Source organism: Balaenoptera physalus (assembly GCF_965194825.1).
Source record: "Balaenoptera physalus genome assembly, contig: HAP1_SCAFFOLD_1779, whole genome shotgun sequence".
NCBI lineage: Eukaryota > Metazoa > Chordata > Mammalia > Artiodactyla > Balaenopteridae > Balaenoptera > Balaenoptera physalus.
Window position 1 is genome coordinate 82892 of NW_028125024.1, and position 20689 is coordinate 103580.

Sequence of the window (20689 nt, forward strand, 5' to 3'; positions counted from 1 at the left end):
CCGAGGTGGCAGCATCACCCTCACCCCCCACTCCTCTGTGGGGTGACCCTGCCCCTTCAGCTAGATGGGACCTGCCCACATGGCTTTCTACAGAAGCTCTGCCTCTGAAACAGAGCAGCAAATAGTTTTGTCCCCTGGGGCTATGATGCGAGTGGCAGCCCTTATGATCTCTGAATTGCCTTTTGAGTCATTCTTGCCTTTCCTTTAAGAATAGTGCAAGTTCACAGCCACATAGCTCTAGGTCCTCTTCTGTAGAACCCAAGAAGTCTGACAGCTTTCCTTCATTCTCCCTGGCTTTCTCGGTCCCCTTTACTTCAAACTGGCAGTGTCTCTGCTGGTTTAATGCCATCTCTATTCCTGGCCTCTGCTGAGATGACTCATTAAATCCCTGCGTCATACCCATGATCTTGTTATCAAGTGGCTGTTCAGCCACACCCTCAGTGTTCTCTTCAGAACAAGCTTTCTTTTTTTGCAATATGACTGGGTTGAGAGTTTTCTAAATTTCTAATTTCTGGTTCCTTTTTGCTTAATAATTCCTTCTTCAATTCATATCTCTCCTCTTGCATTTTACTGTAAGCAGTAAGGCGAACCTAAGCCACACCTTCAATACTTTGCTTAGAAATCTCATTTGCTAAATATCCAATCTCATTGCTTGCAAGTTCTACCTTCCACAAAACACTAGAACACCCTTCAGCCAAGTTCTTTGCCACTTTATAACAAGGATCACCTTTCCTCCAATTTCCAATAAGCTCTTCCTCATTTCCATTTGAATGGCCCTGAACATCTACACTCCACCAATATTCTGTTCATGAATATTTATATATTTTTCTAAGTAGATGGAGGCTTTCTCTCCACCTCTCCCTTTTTCTTTTTGAGCTGTCAGCAGAATCACCTTTAATGTCCATATTTCTACCAACAATCCCTTCATAGCAATCTGGGCTTTTCCTAACATGCACCTCAAAAGTCTCCCATCCTCTCTCCTTTACCCACTTCCAAAGCCGTCCACATTTGTAGGTATATGTTACAGCAGCACTTCTCTTCTAAGCACCAAAATCTGTCTTAGTGTTCTCGAGAGGAACAGAAACACCAGGAATGTATATCAGTATCTGTATCTATATATGTATATCTCCTATTGGTTATGTTTCATAATCATGTGAGCCAATTCTTTTTAATATCTGTATCTTTTTATGTATCCTTATGTATGTGTATATATATATATATATATATATGTTTTTATCTTATATAAATATATATTTATATGTATATTTTATATATATTTATTTATTTTAAGGAATTGGTTCACATGATTATGCAGACTTAGAAATCTCAAGACCTGAAGTCAACAAGCTGGAGCCCCAAAAGAGTCAATGATGTAGTTCGAGTCAAATCTGAAGGCCTGGGAACCAGGAGAGCTGATGGTGTAAGTTCCAGTCCAAAAGCCAGCAGGCTTTCAGACCCAAGAAGAGCCAAAGTTCCAGTTCAAATCCAGAGGCAGGAAAAGACTGATGTTCCAGCTCAGTAGTCAATCAGAAGAAGTGATTCTCTGGAGGGTTAGTCTTTGTGACCTATTCATGTCTTCAACTGATTAGATGAGGCCCACTCACATTGGGGAGAGCAATCTTCTTTACTTAGTCCCTCAATTTATATGTTAATCTTATCCAAAAATACACTCACAAACACACTCGGATAATGTTTGGCCAAATGTCTGAGCACCCTGTGGCCTACTCAAGTTAACACATAAAATTAACCATCACAAGGATTTCCTTCTTTTCTTATTTTCTGGAAGATTTTGTGTAAATTAAAATTATTTCATCTTGAATGTTTGATAGAGCTATTTTGGCCTGGAGTTTTATGTGTGGGGAGATATTTAAAAACAGATTCAATTTCTTTAATGATTATAGGAATATAAGCTTTTCTCCATTTTTTTTCTTGAGTTGATTACGATAAGTGATACTTTCTAACAATTTGTCCTTTTTTTCATATATTGACATGATTTTCTGCATATTTTGAAATGGTCTAAAGTTATTATATACTTTATTATCTTTAATTATCTGCCCCAGATATAATGTCTGTTTTATCATTTTTCATATTGGTTTTATGTGTCTTTGTTTGTTTCTTAATGAACCATGTTGCACTTTTGTCAATTTTATTAGTTTTATCAAGGTTGAAACTATTGGCTTTACTGTTCCATTCTATTTTATGTTACTTTTTTACTTCATTATTTTTTTTATTTTTGCCTTCCACCTTCTTTGGGTATAAATTGCTTTTCTTTTTGTAACTTCTTAAAATGGATGCTTAGTCCATTAACTTTTCAGGCTTTCTTCTTGTCTAGCTTATGTACATAAGGCTATAAATTTTTTCTAAATACTGCTTTAGCTGCATTCCACAAGTGTTGATATGTAGTATTTTATTACTGACTTCAAACTATTTTCTAATATCCATTAGAATTTCTCCTTTGGTTCATAGTTTACTTAAAAAGGTATTTCTTGATTTACATTAGGAATTTAACATGTATTTTAAAATATTGATTTATAACTTAGCTTTCTCATGGTCAGAGAGCATACTTTCCATGAGTCCAATCCATTTACATCTGTTGTTGAGTCTTAGTTTGTGGTCCATCTGCTTATTTTTGTTAATGTTTTGTGATTTTAAAGAGAAAATGCATTCAGCATGTGTTATGTGAACTGTATATATTTGTCCACTTTCCATATTTGTCCACTTTTGTTAATCATTTTATTCAAATATTGTCTGTCAATTACTGAGAAATGTGTGTTCAGATCTTCCACTATAGTTGTCAGTTTGTCTATTTCTTCTTGTAGTTCTGTCAAATTCCATATTATTTATATTTAGACTACATTATATGGTCAATATATATTTAAGATTAGTGTGACTTCCAGGTAAAATAACCTTTATTATATAATTGACTTTCTTTACCTACAATAATTTTTTTTGCTTTAGATTTTATTTTATCTGATATTTATGTAACTTGTTTTAGCTACTGTTTAGATATTAATGCTTTCTGTATACTTATGTTTTAGATGTTTCCCTTATGGACAGTATAAGTTAGATTTTATTTTTATCTAGTTTGACAATCTTTATTTTTTCACTGGCGTAATTTTCTTCACTTTTAATCATTTTAGTTACTGACTTACTGAGATTTATTTCTATAATCTTAGTTTGTGCTATTTGTCCCATCTATTCCTTGTTTCTTTTCCTCTCCTTTCTTGTCTTGTTAGATTAGCCAAATATGGTTATAATTATTTTTTCACCTTTGAACTTGTTAATACTGTTCCTATCCTATTTGTAGTTTCCCTAGAAATTAAAGCATGTACAATTAACTCCACAAATCTGAATTTGATCAAATCCTTACCCTCCTCCTGAGCAATACATGGATCTTGGAATACTTTCAATTCATTTACCCCTCTTTTGAATTAAATGTTATTATCTCCATTTGAAAGTCCATCTTGGTTTGTTTTTTAATTCTGTAGAGATTATCACTGTTTTATTCAGTCAATGCTAATTTACATTTGCTTATATATTTACCACTTTCTTTGTTCTTTTTTCCTTTCCTATCTTAGACCTACCATTTGGGATCAGTTTCCTACTGCCTAAACTACACTCTTTAGAATTTCCTTTAATGAGATTTTGTTGCTGACAGATCCTCTTCTCTTAATTTTCATTTATCTGTAAATAAAAAATTCATCCTCATTTTTGATAGATAGGTTTACAGTTATTTTCTTATAGTACATTGAAAATCACTATTATTTTACAATTATCATCAGCCAAAAAAGCAACCAAATCATTTTGTGCACAAAACCGAACCTACAAATTGGTATAAAAGGAACAAAAGCATTTGTAAGATTGGTAACTATGAACCAGGCACAAGAGCTTCTTAAAATTTTTCTCCCATAAATATAAGAGATGCAGAATAAGAGCTGAAACTACAGGCACCATTTGATTAAGCTTCAATAAACTACTGCATTCTCCAATATCTATGTGCTTTTGCACAGGGCAAGTAGGTGATTAAAAGAGATTGAAAAAGACAACCAGCCCTGCATTTTTCAAATCTTTGCACTACCCTCTTCAACTGCCCCCAGGACATTGGTATTGCTTTTGCTTTACTATTTACATTAGTTTTCTATTGCTGAGTAACCATTTACCACAAACGTAGCACCTTGAAACAATACCCATTTATTATCTCACAGTCATGCATGTCAAGAATCTGGGCTTGGCATGGCTGGGTAATCTGCTCAGAGTCTCACAAGGCTGAAATCAAAATATCAGAAAGGCTGGTATCCCATTTGAGGTTTGGGGTCCTCTTTCCAGTTCATGTGGCTGTTAGCAGAACTCATTTCCTTGCAGCTATAAAACTCACGGGGGCTGCATCTTCAAGGTCAGCATAATAGCATCTCTCTGACACTCAACCTTCTTGTAAAGAGTTCACCTTATTATGTCTGGTCCACCTAGCATAGTTTCCCTTTTCATTAACTCAAAGTCAACTGATGAGTAACCTAATGATAAGAATGATATTCTATCATTTTCACTGATCCTCCCCACACTCAAGGGGAGGGGATTTTACAGGGTATGTACAGCAGGTGGCAAAAACTAATTCTAAAGGTCAATTCAAATTCTGCCTACCAGACTACCCCAAAGAGAAGGCCTCAGGGCTTCCATCTGGCTCTTCTTACTGTAATAGGCCTCCCTCACTCCCCAGACTGCAGAGATCATGCATGAATCATACCAGATTTTAGTATATTTATTCAAATTATATATTCAGTAACCACAGGTTAGATTCACGGTCCCTTTGAGTCCACTGAGACACAGTCCCAGCCCAAAATGTCATTTACCTCCTATATGATGTAGCTCCAGGCTGACTTGTGGACATTGGTGGTGCTTTGTGTCCCAGAAATTAGCATTGACAAAGAGCCAGTGTTTACCATCTCTGAAAAGTCTGGTGTTTCCTTTTGCCTAGTGCACAACGATTCTGTAATTGCCTGCAGAGCCCTTCCTTCCAGCAGCAGTGGGTCCTGGTCTGCAGTCTCCTTCTACACTCTGTGAACCAGCCCCGTCTTCTAAGCTTCTAGGTTCTTAAACCCCAACCCCTTCCTTTTGTTTTTCAAGCTCCAGAGATGGTAGCTTCTCCTGCCTCTGTGTCACCTCACCGTTTGCTTTTTGCACTTTTAGTCCTCCAATGTCTGTTTAACCAATTCTCTGTTTTAAAATGAAGGAATGAACCCAGAGGACATTATGCTAAGTGAAATAAGCCAGTCACAGAAGGACAAATACTGCATGATTCCACTTATAAGAAGAATCTAAAATAGTCAGACTCATAGAAGCAGAGAGTGGAATGGTGAATGTCAGTGACTGCGGGGAGAGGAAAATGGGGAAATGTCTGTCAGTGAGTGCAAAGTTTCAGTTACGCAAGATGAATAAATTCTAGAGATCTGCTGTACAACGTTGTGCCGATAGTTAACCATACGGTTAAATGCACTTAAGAACGTGTTAAAAGGGTTTATGTTAAGTGTTCTTACAGGAATTCCCTGGCAGTCAAGTGGTTAGGACTCCGAGCTTCCACTGCTGGGGCCCAGGGTTCAATCCCTGGTTGGGGAACTAAGACCCCGCATGCCACACAACAAAGAAGCATAAAAAACAAACAAACAAAAACAGTGTTCTTACAACAACAAAGAAGAAGCACAAGGAAATTTTTGGAGGTAATTGATATATCTATTACTTTGTGGTGATGGTTTCATGGGTGTATGTGTATGTACAAAGTCATCAAACTATATACGTTAAATAGGTACATCAGTTGTATATCAACTGCACCTAAATAAAGCTTTTCAAAATAAATAGATAAAATAAAATGTCTCCATTAAAATAACTGTTATAGTTCCTATTTTTCTGACTGGAGCCAGACATATATCCAAGGGTTCCTCAATAATAGAATGGGTAAATAAACTACAATATATTCATATAATGGACCATCATATATATTGAAATACAGTTGAACATATTATTGCTGCACGTGGATGAAACTCACCCATGCTGTGACACAAAAGGACATATACAGTATGATTCCACTTACATACATTCTAAAATTAAATCCTCTTGTGTAGGGATGCATACATCGAGTGTAAAAACATAACAAAAACAAGGACGTCCTTACCATGAGCAGCAGAGTAGCAGTTGCCCACAGCAGAGACGGAGGGCTTGCTACCAACTAGAAGGGCACACTTCTGGGGCATCAGTCGTGTTTCCTGTCTTCACCTGAGTGCGGTCTATAGAGGTGTTTTTTACACTTTTCTGTATGTGTGTCATAGTTCACAGTGTAAAATATTTTATTTGTTATTTTAATTCTAATACAGATGACCTTGTAACTTACATAAACTTGCAGCCTTACTTTCCATGAAAACTGTTTCTTTCCTATGTGCTTATATCAAGACTTCAGGCCTCTCTCAGGGAATAATATTAAAAACAGTTTTATTGCAAGAAGAAAGTGCTACTCTGAGCACATCAGTGACTTCTGAAGTGGCTGTAGAACATACTCAAGAAGTTTAGTACTTACTTCACACTGAGCCACGGCATAGGTAGTTGTATTAAAACGTGCCAAGGAAGATGAACTTGGGTCTGGTAGCACTAAACCTGGAACACAACAGCAAACATTTATTAAACTCAGAAAATTGAAACTAACGTTCATGCCTTTTTGGACCTTTATCTCTTTAAAATTGTTCTCAAACCATATTTTCAGAGGTAATCTGATTTATCATCTATATATACTTAAGTCAAAGTATGTTTATATTTATTTGTGTATGTTAAGTACATTTAATATATCTAAGCATTCTGCATCTCAAACGAAACAATAATTTTTAGCAAATTTATGGTAAACTTATAATGGAAGTATATAAATAAATTATATAAGTTTTCATGAATTAACTCCTGCGTGTCAAATCACAGCTTTCTTTTCCCTAATAGTATTAGGTTTATATAGAACTTGAAACAATTTTAGAAGCCCCAAGGGGATTTCAGCAATATGGTCATGCCAATGATGGCTGCTTTTCCTATGCTAGTTTCTCCCCACTTCAGGAATCAATTTCAAATGATTCCTCTTAGGTACCTAGTACAATTACCCCTCAGTATCCAGAGGAGATTCATTACAGTACCCGCTGCAGATACCAAAATCCTCTGATGCTCAAGTTCTTTATATAAAATGATGTAGTATTTACATATAACCTACCCACATCCTCCTGTATACTTTAAATCATCTCTAGATTACTCATAGTACCTAATACAATGTAAATGTTATGTAAATAGTTGCTGGCAGGTGGCAAATTCAACGTAAATTCTATGTAAATAGTTGCTGGTGCATGGCAAATTCAAGTTTTCCTTTTTGGAACTTTCTGGAATTTTTTAATTTAATGTTTTTGATCTGAGTTGGTTGAATCCACAGATGCGAAACACGCAGATATGGAGGGTCAAATGTATGCATTTCTTTGGCTAAGTTTCTATAAGAAGAACACAGGCAGACATAAAACAAATGTTAATTATACTTAAAACTTTTATCATATTGTCAAGGCTTTATTTATTTAGACAGAATAAAATATCCAACTACAAGGTTTTTTTCCTTAAAGGAACTTTAAAGAAATTCCATGCATTATCACTTAGCAATTTTACTAACTTTAAATATATTCAAAATGAATTCTTATTGTAAGATTATAATTTTACTTAAATATGAGAGAAGAAAAAGCACGAATTCAGACTTTCTCTAACAAGCACACCTTTAGCAACTGACATTGCCGGGAGTATGAATTTTCCAGCTATAAATTACTAAACACAATTGCTTAATAGTCAAATAAGGAAAGGTGTTCAGAAATGCCACATAATACCGCACAAAGATTGTATTGCTCTGCAGCATTTAGAGAAAAACTAATGGTAAAAATAAAATTCCAGGATAAAAATGTTAACTTGATAAAGTATTGTGATTATATATATATAGATAGATAGATATAGATAGATAGATATGTAGTCTTTCTCTTTTAGGTTCCTTCTAAAAATTGTCAAACCTATCATTACTCCCACCTATCAGTGTTTTGTTATCCAAAGTACCCCATCCGCTGGTGCTGTGTAGTGAGCGATACTCTGGCCTTGACTTCTCTGCTGGAGCCTCAGCCTCAGCCCCGGAAGCACCACCACCTGAGCACGCTACATCACTTATCCTACATTCAGTGCTTCCTACACCTCTCTTGAATTAGAACCTGTCTTGGTTCTCATCTTTGCAAGGGTACTCAAGTTCTCTTTAATTGTTTCTTCTATTCCCCATAAAAAAGTCCACTCACAAATATTTATAGGACAGTTTTATTTACTTCCAGAGTTTGCCTATCCTGAATTCCTTATGAGCCTACTCCCTCCCCTCCAGAATATTCATCAGCTGGCACAGGCCCAGAGTCATGGGACTCTAATCCAATCCAGGGTGAGCCAAAAAACTGTGGCATGAAAGGAAAGGGGAACTCACACAGGTAGAAGCTCCACTAACTCATTTGCCTAAGAAGTGGCTTCTGTTAAGACAATAAAATACCCCTTCAGTTAAAAGTAACATCCACAGTTTTTTTTTTAATTAAATTCTCATATTATTAATACCCTCATAATGAGAAAAATTTAAGAAATCCATGTACTGAAAAGGATGACACATTCTTAGCTTCCAGAGTCATGGGCAAATGTCAGGAAATCTTAGTGGAGAACAAAAAGGTTAAGAGATAGTTGAAAATGGCTTAAAGCGGGCTCGCGGAGGATGAAGAGCGGAGGAGGATCAGGGGCATCGAGATGCACGTCTGAGGGAGTGTCCCATGACGTCTCCGCAGCTGCGCTTTGCCGTATCCCGCTCTGCCTCTTACGGCTCTGAACACGCGGACCCGTGTTGCCTCGGCTCTGTCCAATTTGAACAACAGCTGACTTCCCCATCGCCAGAGTGGTTTGCCTCATGCTGCAACACATGGGAGCATTCCAAAACTGGGAAGTGATTGGTATGAATTGAAAAATTTTACCAATGACAAACATGTTTTATGAAATATTTCGTCATGCTGAAAAAAAGGTAGTTCCAGTTAAGCATAATATTTTGCTTTCTTTGTGATAGAAAAATCTCTAAATTGTATAAAATAAAACCCAACAAAATGGCTCTTCGAATATTTTACCAAATGAGAGTAGAAACACACACACACACACACACACACACTAACCTTGGGCTCTAAACTGGCTTACAAGAGCTAATCTCCCACCTTCATAGTAAACTGGCTCCCTTGTAGCCAGCTGGGCCCATGGAAGTGTAGCGCAATAGGTCCTGATTTAGGCAACAGTTAGCCCCATACCCTTTTAGATCTGAGTTCCTCACCCTTATTCAGGTGTTCAATTTCTAACCACAGGTCAGATTGGTACTTCTCTCTGGCTTTCATTTTACTAAAAGAGGCAGAAAGAAGGGAAGACATCATTAAGTGCTAAGTGCAAGAGACTGACCTATAATTGGATCCCACATAACTGGAATGTGGGGCTAATACAGTTAGTCTTCAGTCAAGCTGAACGTCTTACAACATTCCAAATAACATTCCTTGTTTCATAAGGAACCCAAATAATGGAGCAAATAAATGTGTATATTTATTAACTTTCAATCTGATTTACATGCCTACTTTTGAGCAAATGTGTGAACCGAGATGCCCTATGCATAAGATGAAATAACATATTTATTCTGAAAGATTACACAGATGTTCTTTGATAGCTTTTTACACTGTATCATTCACACACTGAGAAATGTTTAAATAAAGTATACTAGTCCTATAACTGGAATCCTGATGGAATCTTGATTGAATTGATACATTATCAGTTAAGGGAGAATTAATATCTTTATAATATTGAGTCTTTCAATCTCGGATTATAGTATAACTCTCTATTTAACTTAGGCCTTTTCAAGTGTCCCTCTTTAAATTTTATAATATTTCTTCCTAGAGGCCTTTTAGCTATTGTTAGATTTGTTTCTAAATACTTGATTTCTTATGCTATTGTAAATGGTGTGTGTTTAAAAAGGTAATTATTTAATATTTCTTCTTCATATATAGAAATACATTTGATTTGAGTATATCAATGTGATATATATTTATTTCTATATATTGACATTGGTTTTTCTATTGTCCAGAAAAAAAGTCCACTCACAACTATTTATTGGACAAATATTTACTTCCAGAGTTTGCCTATCCTGAATTCCTTATGAGCCTACTCCCTCCCCTCCAGAATATTCATCAGCTGGCACAGGCCCAGAGGCATGGGACTCTAATCCAATCCAGTGTGAGTCAAAAAACTGTGGCATGAAAGGAAAGGGGAACTCACACAGGTAGAAGCTCCACTAACTCATTTGCCTAAGAAGTGGCTTCTGTTAAGACAATAAAATACCCCTTCAGTTAAAAGTAACATCCACAGTTGTTTTTTTAAATTAAATTCTCATATTATTAATACCCTCATAATGACAAAAATTTAAGAAATCCATGTATTGAAAAGGGTGACACACTCTTAGCTTCCAGAGTCATGGGCAAATGTCAGGAAATCTTAGTGGAGAACAAAAAGGTTAAGAGATAGTTGAAAATGGCTTAAAGCGGGCTCGCGGAGGATGAAGAGCGGAGGAGGATGAGGGGCATCGTGATGCAAGTCTGAGGGAGTGTCCCATGACGTCTCCGCAGCTGTGCTTTGCCGCATCCCACTCTGCCTCTTACAGCTCTGAACACGCGGACCCGTGTTGCCTCGACTCTGTCCAATTTGAACAACAGCCGACTTCCCCATCGCCAGAGTGGTTTGCCTCATGCTGCAACACATGGGAGCATTCCAAAACTGGGAAGTGACTGGTATGAACTGAAAAATTTTACCCATGACAAACATGTTTTTAGGAAATATAACATGATGCTGAAAAAAAGTAGTTCCACTGAAAGATTTGACAACTGCATCAAGGTTTGTTTCATAAGGAACCCAAATGATGGAGCAAATAAATGTGTATATTTATTAACTTTCAATCTGATTTACATGCCTACTTTTGAGCAGATATGAGAACTGAGATGCCCTAAGCATAAGATGAAATAACATGTTTATTGTGGACGATTACACAGATGTTATTTGATAGCTCTTTACACTGTATCATTCACACAATGAGAAATGTCTTTTCCTTTTCATGTTTAATAAAGTATACTGGTCTTATAACTGGATCATTTGCAGCATATAAAGCTTTTGGCTTTAAATAATTCAACTTCTTGCACTGAAGTTGATCCACATGTTAACGATTACAGTTAAGTGAATAAGGCTTTAGGCATGAAAGTGGCCCTCAGAGGCTTATGTTTCTTCTCATCTCACTAAAATGACTCTTTTGGAGCATGTTTATGTAAGAAATGGATGTCATATATAGTTTTTCACACTGGTTTGAATTTTCTTTCTTTTCTTCCTTTTACTCTCCAATATTACACCACCTCACCTACACTGATGTATTCATTAGCTATGTTTATTGTCTATTTGTATGATTATCATCTACAGTGTTGGAGTTTAATTTGCTCTATTTTTGTGGTAAGAATGAAACAAACTGCTTCACTAACCAGCAAACAGAATGGAGAGAGGAGCCCTTTAAAAAATATACATGTTGCAATATACAAGTTACAAGCTATAATTAAAAATATGAGAAAACCCACCTCAGTAGACCCTTTAGAAGTTAAAGGTCTATGGGAAATAGGCCACATTTTGAGTTTACCTCATTCTATTTTCATTCAAAAATTTTTTTCCTACATATACGAGGTGTTTCTTACTAGAGGATTTTGGGTGCCTGTGAATCAAGGAAATTTTGCAAATAAGGAGAAAACAACAGAAACTTCATTCACAGATGATTCAGTTTTCAGTATTATTGATACCATTTTGTAGAGATGCCAGAATCAATTAAAGCCTGTTGAAAGTACATATGTTAAAAGTAACTAATTGCTTTCAAATTTTCATTACTTTTCACTTCACAGAAAAAAACTATTCTTTAAAAAAAAACACTAAACTTTATGTCATAGGAAGAAACTAAACACATAACTATGCTTTAAGTACTTTGCAACCAGATTATAAATAAGTCGTTTTAAAAATGGTGTCAGTCGGTCTCACCAGTTTAGAGTGCTTGGAGCAGCCTCTGGGAGGATCTTTCTGGAAATTCGCTCTCTGTCGAAAGCCGGCTCCAACTTAAGCATAGCTGACATATCCAGTTTATCAAATCGCTCCATTGCCCCTGGCATTTTCTACAAAATCAGATAAGAAGGTTTTGATTTCCATCTTATATTTACAAAATTTTAAATCACTTCTAGAAAAACTTAGGAGGTGCTGGGGACCATTAGTTTTCTTGAATAGTGAATAGAAAAACTGATTGTTAAATTGTATTATTTTCATTAAATTTGGGGATATTATTAAAGATTCATATGAACAGTCTCATTTTTCTGCTTATAACTACGATAGCTGCCTCCCCTCCCAAAAAAGCAGGGCTCATCTCTTATGAAAAGGCATTTTTCAGGTTGAGATCTAGACAAATTGACATTATTCAGCAACTTTAGTATCATCATTTTTAGCTTTCCTTTTTTCCATTCTATGAGTCTTCCTGGGCTGTGACTGACACTCACTCTTGCTCCTTTAACCAAGCTGGAATTTCGTAAAGACTCCACTTCTTTGGTTTTTTCTAAGATCAAGTCCTGGGCATCCTTTTCATCCTTGATGCTGCAATATAGAAAGAAAAAACAGATATAAAATGCAAACATGGAAAAAAATTAATCAACCTAAATGAGGATATGAGAAAGATACATGACAGCAAATCTTAGCATAAGACTGTTTAAGGAGTCCTAACAAGTAATTTACGACCAACAGAAAAGAGTAAAAATCTAGAGATGCTACCAAAATATATAGCCCTGGATTTTCACAATGCTCTTAGAAAATGTGAAGTGGCTGGCTGGATTTAAGAAACATTGAACAGGAGTAGACGAATTCCTAGGTTCAGACCACGTAGTTGGGGAAATCATTAATTCAAGGCAAAGACAGTTTTATGGACTTAATTAAGAAATGTCACTATTCCGAACTGTTTATTCTTAATTAGAGATTAATGTAAATATTAATGTAAGCATTGAAAATCTACACTACACCCATCTGTAAAATAGCTTACTGGTAAGCATTACGTACAGTCTACACCACTTATTACTATAACAGCCTTAAACCTCCGTTCCCAGAAGGATTGCTCAGTTAATGAGATGGTTAGTCCCATCACTCCCTAGCAAGTTCTGTGCTGGCAAATAAAAACTCAGGTATAAAAGAGAACGAAAGAAAATTGTAGACATACAAAGAGGTAGAAAGTTTATAACACACAGACTTTTCTGAAAGAGTTCTTCCAGGATGTTCTCTATTGCAAAACAAAAGCTGAATTCAAGAGAGAGGGAAACAGGATACAAGAACAGTGGCAACAACTATAATTGTAACTTATGATTAAGTCTAATATACTGTCAGTAAATTATAATCTGGATCTAAAATCCCATATGATATCAGCGTTAGATCTGGAGTGGAACTCTCAGAGTTCTGAGCCAAATGCAGGGAGAACACAAGAGCCCTACTCTCACTGTCTCCACTGGCCATTCAATCTTCGTGAAGCAGCAGTCGTCATAGAATAATGACTCTGCTGGATCAAAATCAACGCCTACCAGTAAATAAGCAAATTCTTTGAGCACCTTAGAAAAGATGTGCCCTATAGAAACAAATTACACAATTTTGAATATTTTTATTGTTAAGGAAAACTTAGAGCATCTTGTATCCTTACAGTAAGAGGTAATATCACAGATTCTCATATCACTGAACTTGAAAAATACATTTCTTCGAATCTGATCTCCAGAAACTTTGTTAGGCTCAATTATGATGTTTTTGTATTAAGTGTGATTATAGTGGAAATTTTTGAAATAAAGCTGCATCTCACATATACTTACATGTGATACATGATATGAAGGGCTTTCAGGAGAAAAAAATATTTCTTGTGTGGCTTCCCTGCATGTTAATAATCAAAGAAGCAAACTTAGCACAAGCTTGAACAAATTCTTATGGAATTTAAAAGGAAATAACTGCCTACGAACAAATCACAATTTAAAAAGTTTAGGCAAAACACAAGACAAACGCAAACCAAAATACGTGCAGGGAAGAAACAACAGTGAAACTAGTATGGGCATTGGGTCACATATTCCTGGGAACCAATTTGGTTCTAGCTGCTAGGATTTATGTGAACCTAAGTATATTAAAAGCATCTCTGGGGACTTCCCTGGTGGCACAGTGGTTAAGAATCCACCTGTCAATGCAGAGCGCACGGGTTTGATCCCTGGTCCGGGAGGATCCCACATGCTGCGGGGCAGCTAAGCCAGTGCGCCACAACTACTGAGCCCACGTGCTGCAACTACTGAAGCCTGAGCACCTGGAGCCCGTGCTCCACAACGAAAGAAGCCACCACAGTGAGAAGCCTGCGCTCTGCAAAGAGGAGTGGCCCCCGCTCACAACAATTAGAGAAAGCCCATGTGCAGCAACGAAGACCCAACGCAGCCAAAAAATAAATAAAAATAAGAAATAAAATTTTTAAAAAGCATCTCTGAATGAAGACACAAAATGGAGTATTAATATGTATTTAACTGGCAGAGTAGTTAGAAGCATCTGAAATATATACATTCAAAAAATTGTGTGTGTGTATACATGCATCAGAAGATAGATATATAGACATATATATACATATATACACATAAACATTTTGCCCCATTTATTTTATCTCTTGTTCACTCTCTTTCTCCATATGTTTTTCTTTCTGAATCATTTGAAAATAAGTCACAGACACTACGTTTTACTACCCCTTAAATACTTAAGTATAAGAACACTTCTTACATACTCACAGTACAAAAATAAAAACCTGGAAATCCAACATCGACACAACACTATTAACTAAAATATAGCTTATATTTAAATTTTGTTAATTTTCTTTATATATGTGTGTGTGTGTATATATATATTTGTACATTGTGGACACACAGCTTTTTTGTTGTTATTGTTAAATACACACCAAAAAAGAGCTTACAGAAATTGTCTTAATTTTTAATCTCAGTCAAAACTTTAGACTTGATAATTCAGGAAAGTGAGCTGAAGAATGTTTAAGAGTAATAAACACATTTAATTTCCTAATTCATTAATTTCATGATGTATTTAAATATAGTGCTACCTGTATTTCAAAGCACCATTTCCTGTTATAATTTGTAAGAAAAGAAAATAGAAATTTAGCTAAAAAAAAAAGTATTCTTTTGAAAGCAGAAGCCCTGAAACCCAGCTCTAAATATAAACACTATTTAGCATATATTTTTAAAAAGTGTAATTGAGTTATTACTGGTAAATTAATAGGAAAAGAACTGCAGACGTGGGCCTTAAGTACCTTCCTGAGGCATTCTGTAGGGGCTTAAAATCATTCACCCTACAGAATAAGGGCATTCTGTCCTTGCTCATAGTGACACAAACAGTCCCAGGGTTTCCCCTCCTGGAGACCTTGGTGGAGCAGGGAGGCCTGAAAGTCTAGCTCCAAGTCCTGCAACTGTCCAAAGGAGCTGCCGGTGTGAGGTCAACTGCTGCTCCCTGAGGCTGGAAGGGTCCTGCCCCAGGATTCCAAGGAAGGCACTGGCCTCAGTGGCAGTTAAATGAGAAGACCTAACTGTACAGGCTTGATGGGCATCCATGTATAATGGCCCATATTGTGGGAAAGGAGGAAATCCTTCCCTGGATCATAGGGTGGGAGAAATCGAAAAGGGCATTCTGGTGATGACATTGTGATACTGAATCATTCAACATAGCCTTTGAACTCTGAACTTTCATATACATACATATATATACAAAATATATATGATTTTATATATATATATAAGACAAGCAGAAATTGCTGTAAGTCATTTCATAATTTTTTTATTCTGTTTTGTTTTGTTGAGATATTTCCTTTTGGTAACCATTAATTTTGATAAAATTTCAAACTTGCAGAAAAGCTTAAGAATAGACAAAGACATCCTGTAAATTCTTTATCAAATTTACCATTTTAAACATTTTGCCCCATTTACTTTACCTCTCTCTTACTCTCTCACTCCATTTGTTTCTTTGTTTTGTTTTGTTTTTTTCTGAATCATTTGAAAGTAAGTCACAGACATTAAGCTTTATTACCCCTGAAATACTTAAGAATAAGGACACTCCTTACATAATCACAGTACAAAATTAAAAACCTGGAAATTCAACATCAACACAACACTATTAACTAAAATATAGCCTCTATTCAAATTTTAATTGTCCTAATAATGTCCTTTGTAATTATTTTTCTCCAGGTTCAGGATGGAATCCAGGACTGCTAGCTGCATTTAGGTGACATCTTTAATCTGGAGACGTTCCTCAGTTTGTCTTTGTCTTTTATGACTTGGAGACTTTGACAAATACAGATCAATTATTTTCAGTTTGGTTTCCACATGATTAGATCCATGTTAGCAGCTTGGAGAGGAATTCCATAATACTGACGTTCTGCCCAATTGCACCCTCTAAGATGGCACAAACTCCAACACCATGCGCCCCAGGGACACTTGATGTCCATTTGTTGGTGATATTAACTTTGGGTAACCAGATTGTTATTTTACTGTAAATTTTCTGTTCTCCATTTCTAACTAATAAGCTGTTCTGTAGGAAAATATTTCAAAACTAAGCAGTTATCCTGTTCCTCATCAAACTTTCATCCACTGATCATTCTTACCTGAATGTTATTAATATGCTCTGAAGACAGGTTTCCAATGCCATCATTCCTTCTACATTTGTTAATTGGCATTCACTATAAGAAACAGCTTTTCCATTTCTCTCACTTATTATGTATTCATTAATTTATTTATACCTGAATATACTAATGGGCTCCGATTTCATCTTATTCCTTATTTATTTTGATGCTCAATTGTCTCCTGTATTAGTCAGCTCAGGGTACTATAACAAAATACCATAGGCTGGGTAGCTTAGACAACAGAAATGTCTTTCTCACAGTTCTGGAGGCTACAAGCCCAAGAACAAGGCATCATAAAAGTAGGTGTCACCCTGAGCCTTCTTCTTTTGGCTTGTAGGTGGCCGCCGTCTCACTGTGTGCTCATATGGCCTCTTCTTCGTGTGTGCTTGGAGAGAGAGAGAGAGCGGTTTTGATGCCTCTTATAAGTGCCTCACTCTCATGACCTCATCAAACCTAGTCACCTCCCAAAGCCCCCACCTCCAAATCCCATCACATTGGAGGTTAGGATTTCAACATATGAATTTAGGAGGGGAAAATATATTGATCCCGTCTGGACAATTATCTCCTATTGGTCAGAGGGAAACACTTCAAGCCGACTCTTAAGTCCTTTTCACAAGCTCCAATATTATTGGAAGGCTTAATTGTTTTCTGGCATAAGATGTACCAAGGTCATCTTGTTCTTTCATTGTCCTAGATATGGAATCAAGAATTTTCCAAGGACCCCTGTTTCTTTTTATGGGGAGTGATATTTAGAAAACAGCACACTATATGTGCTGTTTGCTACTGGCTTATTGCTCATTGCTACTGGCTTATCCCTGCTCTCGGTCCTCTCAGCAGAAAGAACTAGGTGAACATGCAGATATATGCACACACATATACATATACGCACACACACATGTACGTATACAAACATACATATACACGTACACGTACCACTCAAATACACATACCCATGTACACACACATGCTTGTACGCATACCACACATGCACAAACTTATATATACACACACAGACACAGAGACACAGACATATATACATGTATATAAGCTTTGTAAAACTAATAAAATGAAACACAAAATAGACATTTTAAATCTGATTCCTGAACCTGACACTATCACAGAAGCATATCTCTTAGGAAATGGAGTAGGAGCTAGACAACATGGTGAACAAACCTCATAGAATCAGGAGTCATTGACTCTTACCACACCTGTTCACCTGAGAAGCAGCTGTGAAGCATGCTAAGCAGAGTGGCAGCTGTACCTCTTAGCTATACCTTGAGTCTTAAATGTTCTGTGTTCAAAATCTCTACTCTTATCGTCACAAAGGTCATATTCACATTTACTTTAACGTTGGAATAAATATGGCTATATAACAACAACTCTTAATCTGTGAAACATAGAGATGAATACCTGTTTTCCTTGGGGACTTTGCTAGTGCAAAGCCTTCATTTGGTTGGGCTCATACTGAATGATGCACAAAGAGGCAAGTAGTGGATCAAGGGAAGGCAAGACTCCATGGGACACAATCTAGTCTCTTAATCTCAACTCTAGACCATGAGGAAATTCTCATTTAAATGAGAATTAAATGCAGTTAATTCAATGCTCTTAGCTATATTAAATTAATAGGTAATATTCTATATTATAAATCTCTTTTATAATGTAATCTTTGAGGGCAGGATTGATACACTCATAGCATTTTAGTGGACCTTCTGAAATCTGCTAAGAGAAGACTGGAAGGCAGTGTGAAAGAATGCTGTATCAAGGCTTGCTGAATGATGGATGTTATCAATGAGACCATCCAGTGTGGGTCAGCTCAGGGACACTCCAGATGATGGTTTCCAAGACAAGAGTAAATAAGGACCAGTTGGTCTGAAAAGTGTAATTGGAAACGGTTCTATATACGTCAAATTGTTTAAGAAAATTAATTAATTCAAGGAAGATAAATGATTACCTGCCACCATATGAAGTTTTGCTTGTTAGTGAGGGATTACACACATACACAACCACACACAATATTATTGAAAAAATTTTAATGATGGTTCTTTCCAGAATACTGTGTTCACTAATACATCTGGATAAGAGGAACTGTGTAGAAATCGTATACAAACTCCTCTAACCTCTTCCAACAAGCTCTAGTTTCTCCCCATCTTAAGCCAAAAAGAAAAATGATAAAACTTCAGCCCTCAGCTAAGTTTACCCCAGAATGACTATAAAATAAGACTAAAATAGCATAAAACAAAAATCCAGGTCTTTGAAGTCATTTGAGGACAGCCAAAGCCACCAAGATACCAGAGTAAAGGGAAATACATAGAGTGGGTCTTATATTCACCACAACCCTTTCCTTCAGAGCATTTGTTAGTTTGCCATTCTGTGCACAGACACAAAACAAAAAATAGCAGCCCAGAGCTTACAGCAATCTCACTGGGCTGCAGGAGCTGATGGCCAAAATTTGAGAAGAAAGGGAACCAAAGAGGACTTGACATTCTGCATGCAACTTCCTTCTGCACAGGGCATTTGATAAATTCTAGGCTGTACGGATGGATCAAAGAAGACAAGCAAAAAAGCAGTTTTAAGAGACTATAAAATGAAAGCAGAGTTTCAGCTGTTTAATGGTGCTGGAGAAATGGAAGTTGGAGTTCAGAGCCTATCAAAGAGCAGAAGTCCTGGTCAACATTCGAGGTTTTCATTTGAGACCTCAGAAAGTCTTCACCATGGGAGTCAGAACAAACTAGAAAATGCCAGCTTTAACAATGTCTGAAATACCATCTGAACTGGATTCAGGTGAACTACCTACTCTCTATCTGCCTACCAGCAGAAAATCCAATCTAAGGAAAGACAGCTTCATCCTGAGCCTCTATAATTGCTTATGAAATTTCTGTTATTTAATGAAAATGCAGTGCACTAAGAATTCCAGAAACATGATCAGGTAAACAAAAATACAAAAGTAAAAACAGACAATAGAGAAAACCCACAGGTAAACCCTATCTTGTCATGTCTCCAATCCCGCAGAGGCCAGCTGTGAGTCAGAGTTTATTCAGAAATGCACTCGTGAGCAATAATTATGGAAGGGAGGGTACAGGGGCAGTACTGGGAAGAGAGAGAAGTTGAGTCATCATGAAGACCCAATTATAGTCTAAACTGACTCCATGGAGAACTCTAGACCAAGAATGGGCTTTCTGAGTTGTGTCAACTTGCACAAAGATAGGCAGGCATTTATGTTCCTCATCAGTCAATGGATGTGGGCTCCCCTAGGGTGGTAAGACCTTGGCAAAGTGGTTCTGCATCTATAGCTGAGGCAATCCCTGGAGTTACTGAGAGCTGAAAGCTGTCTGCTGACAGAACTCCGAGCAGTGGAGCCAACAAACGTTTCAGTGAAGAGGGAATGTGGGTACACATCACATGTTCAAGAGGACGTATAAAAGATGAAAGATAGATAAAACTAAACTGGGATTTAAAAAAGATGTCGTGTTATTGGGACCTACGAAAAAACAGAAGCCAAGACAAGATTCAATGTGCAAGATATTTATTAGGAGGAACGCTTGTAAGAGTGTATTAATCATGTTTGTTATTTTCTATATTTTATGATGCTTTGATATCTTGAGGCCTTATGGACCCAGAGAGAGATTGACCCTTGCAGGGTTAGCTAACTCCTAGAGATAGCAAACAACTTGCCTGAAAGCATGCCTCTGGTATGCAAACCAACTAATCCAGAGCCTATACTCCCAACCACCTCCTTTATCTAATTCTCACACACACCAAGCCAGTATTCCTCCTGCCCTGCATCACCTCCGTGCCAGGTACCAGACAACTAGGGATGACTTTTATAGCCCAGAGTCCACCAAAATCATTCAAACTATC

At 36.7% G+C, this 20689-nt stretch overlaps 1 protein-coding gene across 6 annotated transcripts in view; it reads right to left on the bottom strand.

Annotated features, from left to right (window-relative positions):
• The window catches only part of LOC309654035 (serine/threonine-protein kinase MRCK alpha-like), a 31951-nt gene extending 18359 nt beyond the window's left edge, over positions 1-13592 (bottom strand). For 3 of the 6 annotated variants that reach the window (XR_014259756.1, XR_014259757.1, XR_014259758.1), the window contains exons 1-2: positions 12151-13592; positions 6563-6639 (exon numbers count right to left, since the gene is read on the bottom strand). Coding sequence is in view for 1 of the 6 variants with exons in the window: in XM_082478692.1 (XP_082334818.1) it covers positions 6594-6639; positions 12151-12281; positions 12657-12791 (312 nt within the window). In the remaining 5 variants the exon portion in view is untranslated. Of the gene's footprint in view, positions 1-6562; positions 6640-10767; positions 10835-12150 lie in introns of those variants that run through there. The other 3 variants (XR_014259755.1, XM_082478692.1, XR_014259759.1) reach the window with 2 other exon arrangements.
• Positions 13593-20689: the final 7097 nt, after the last annotated feature.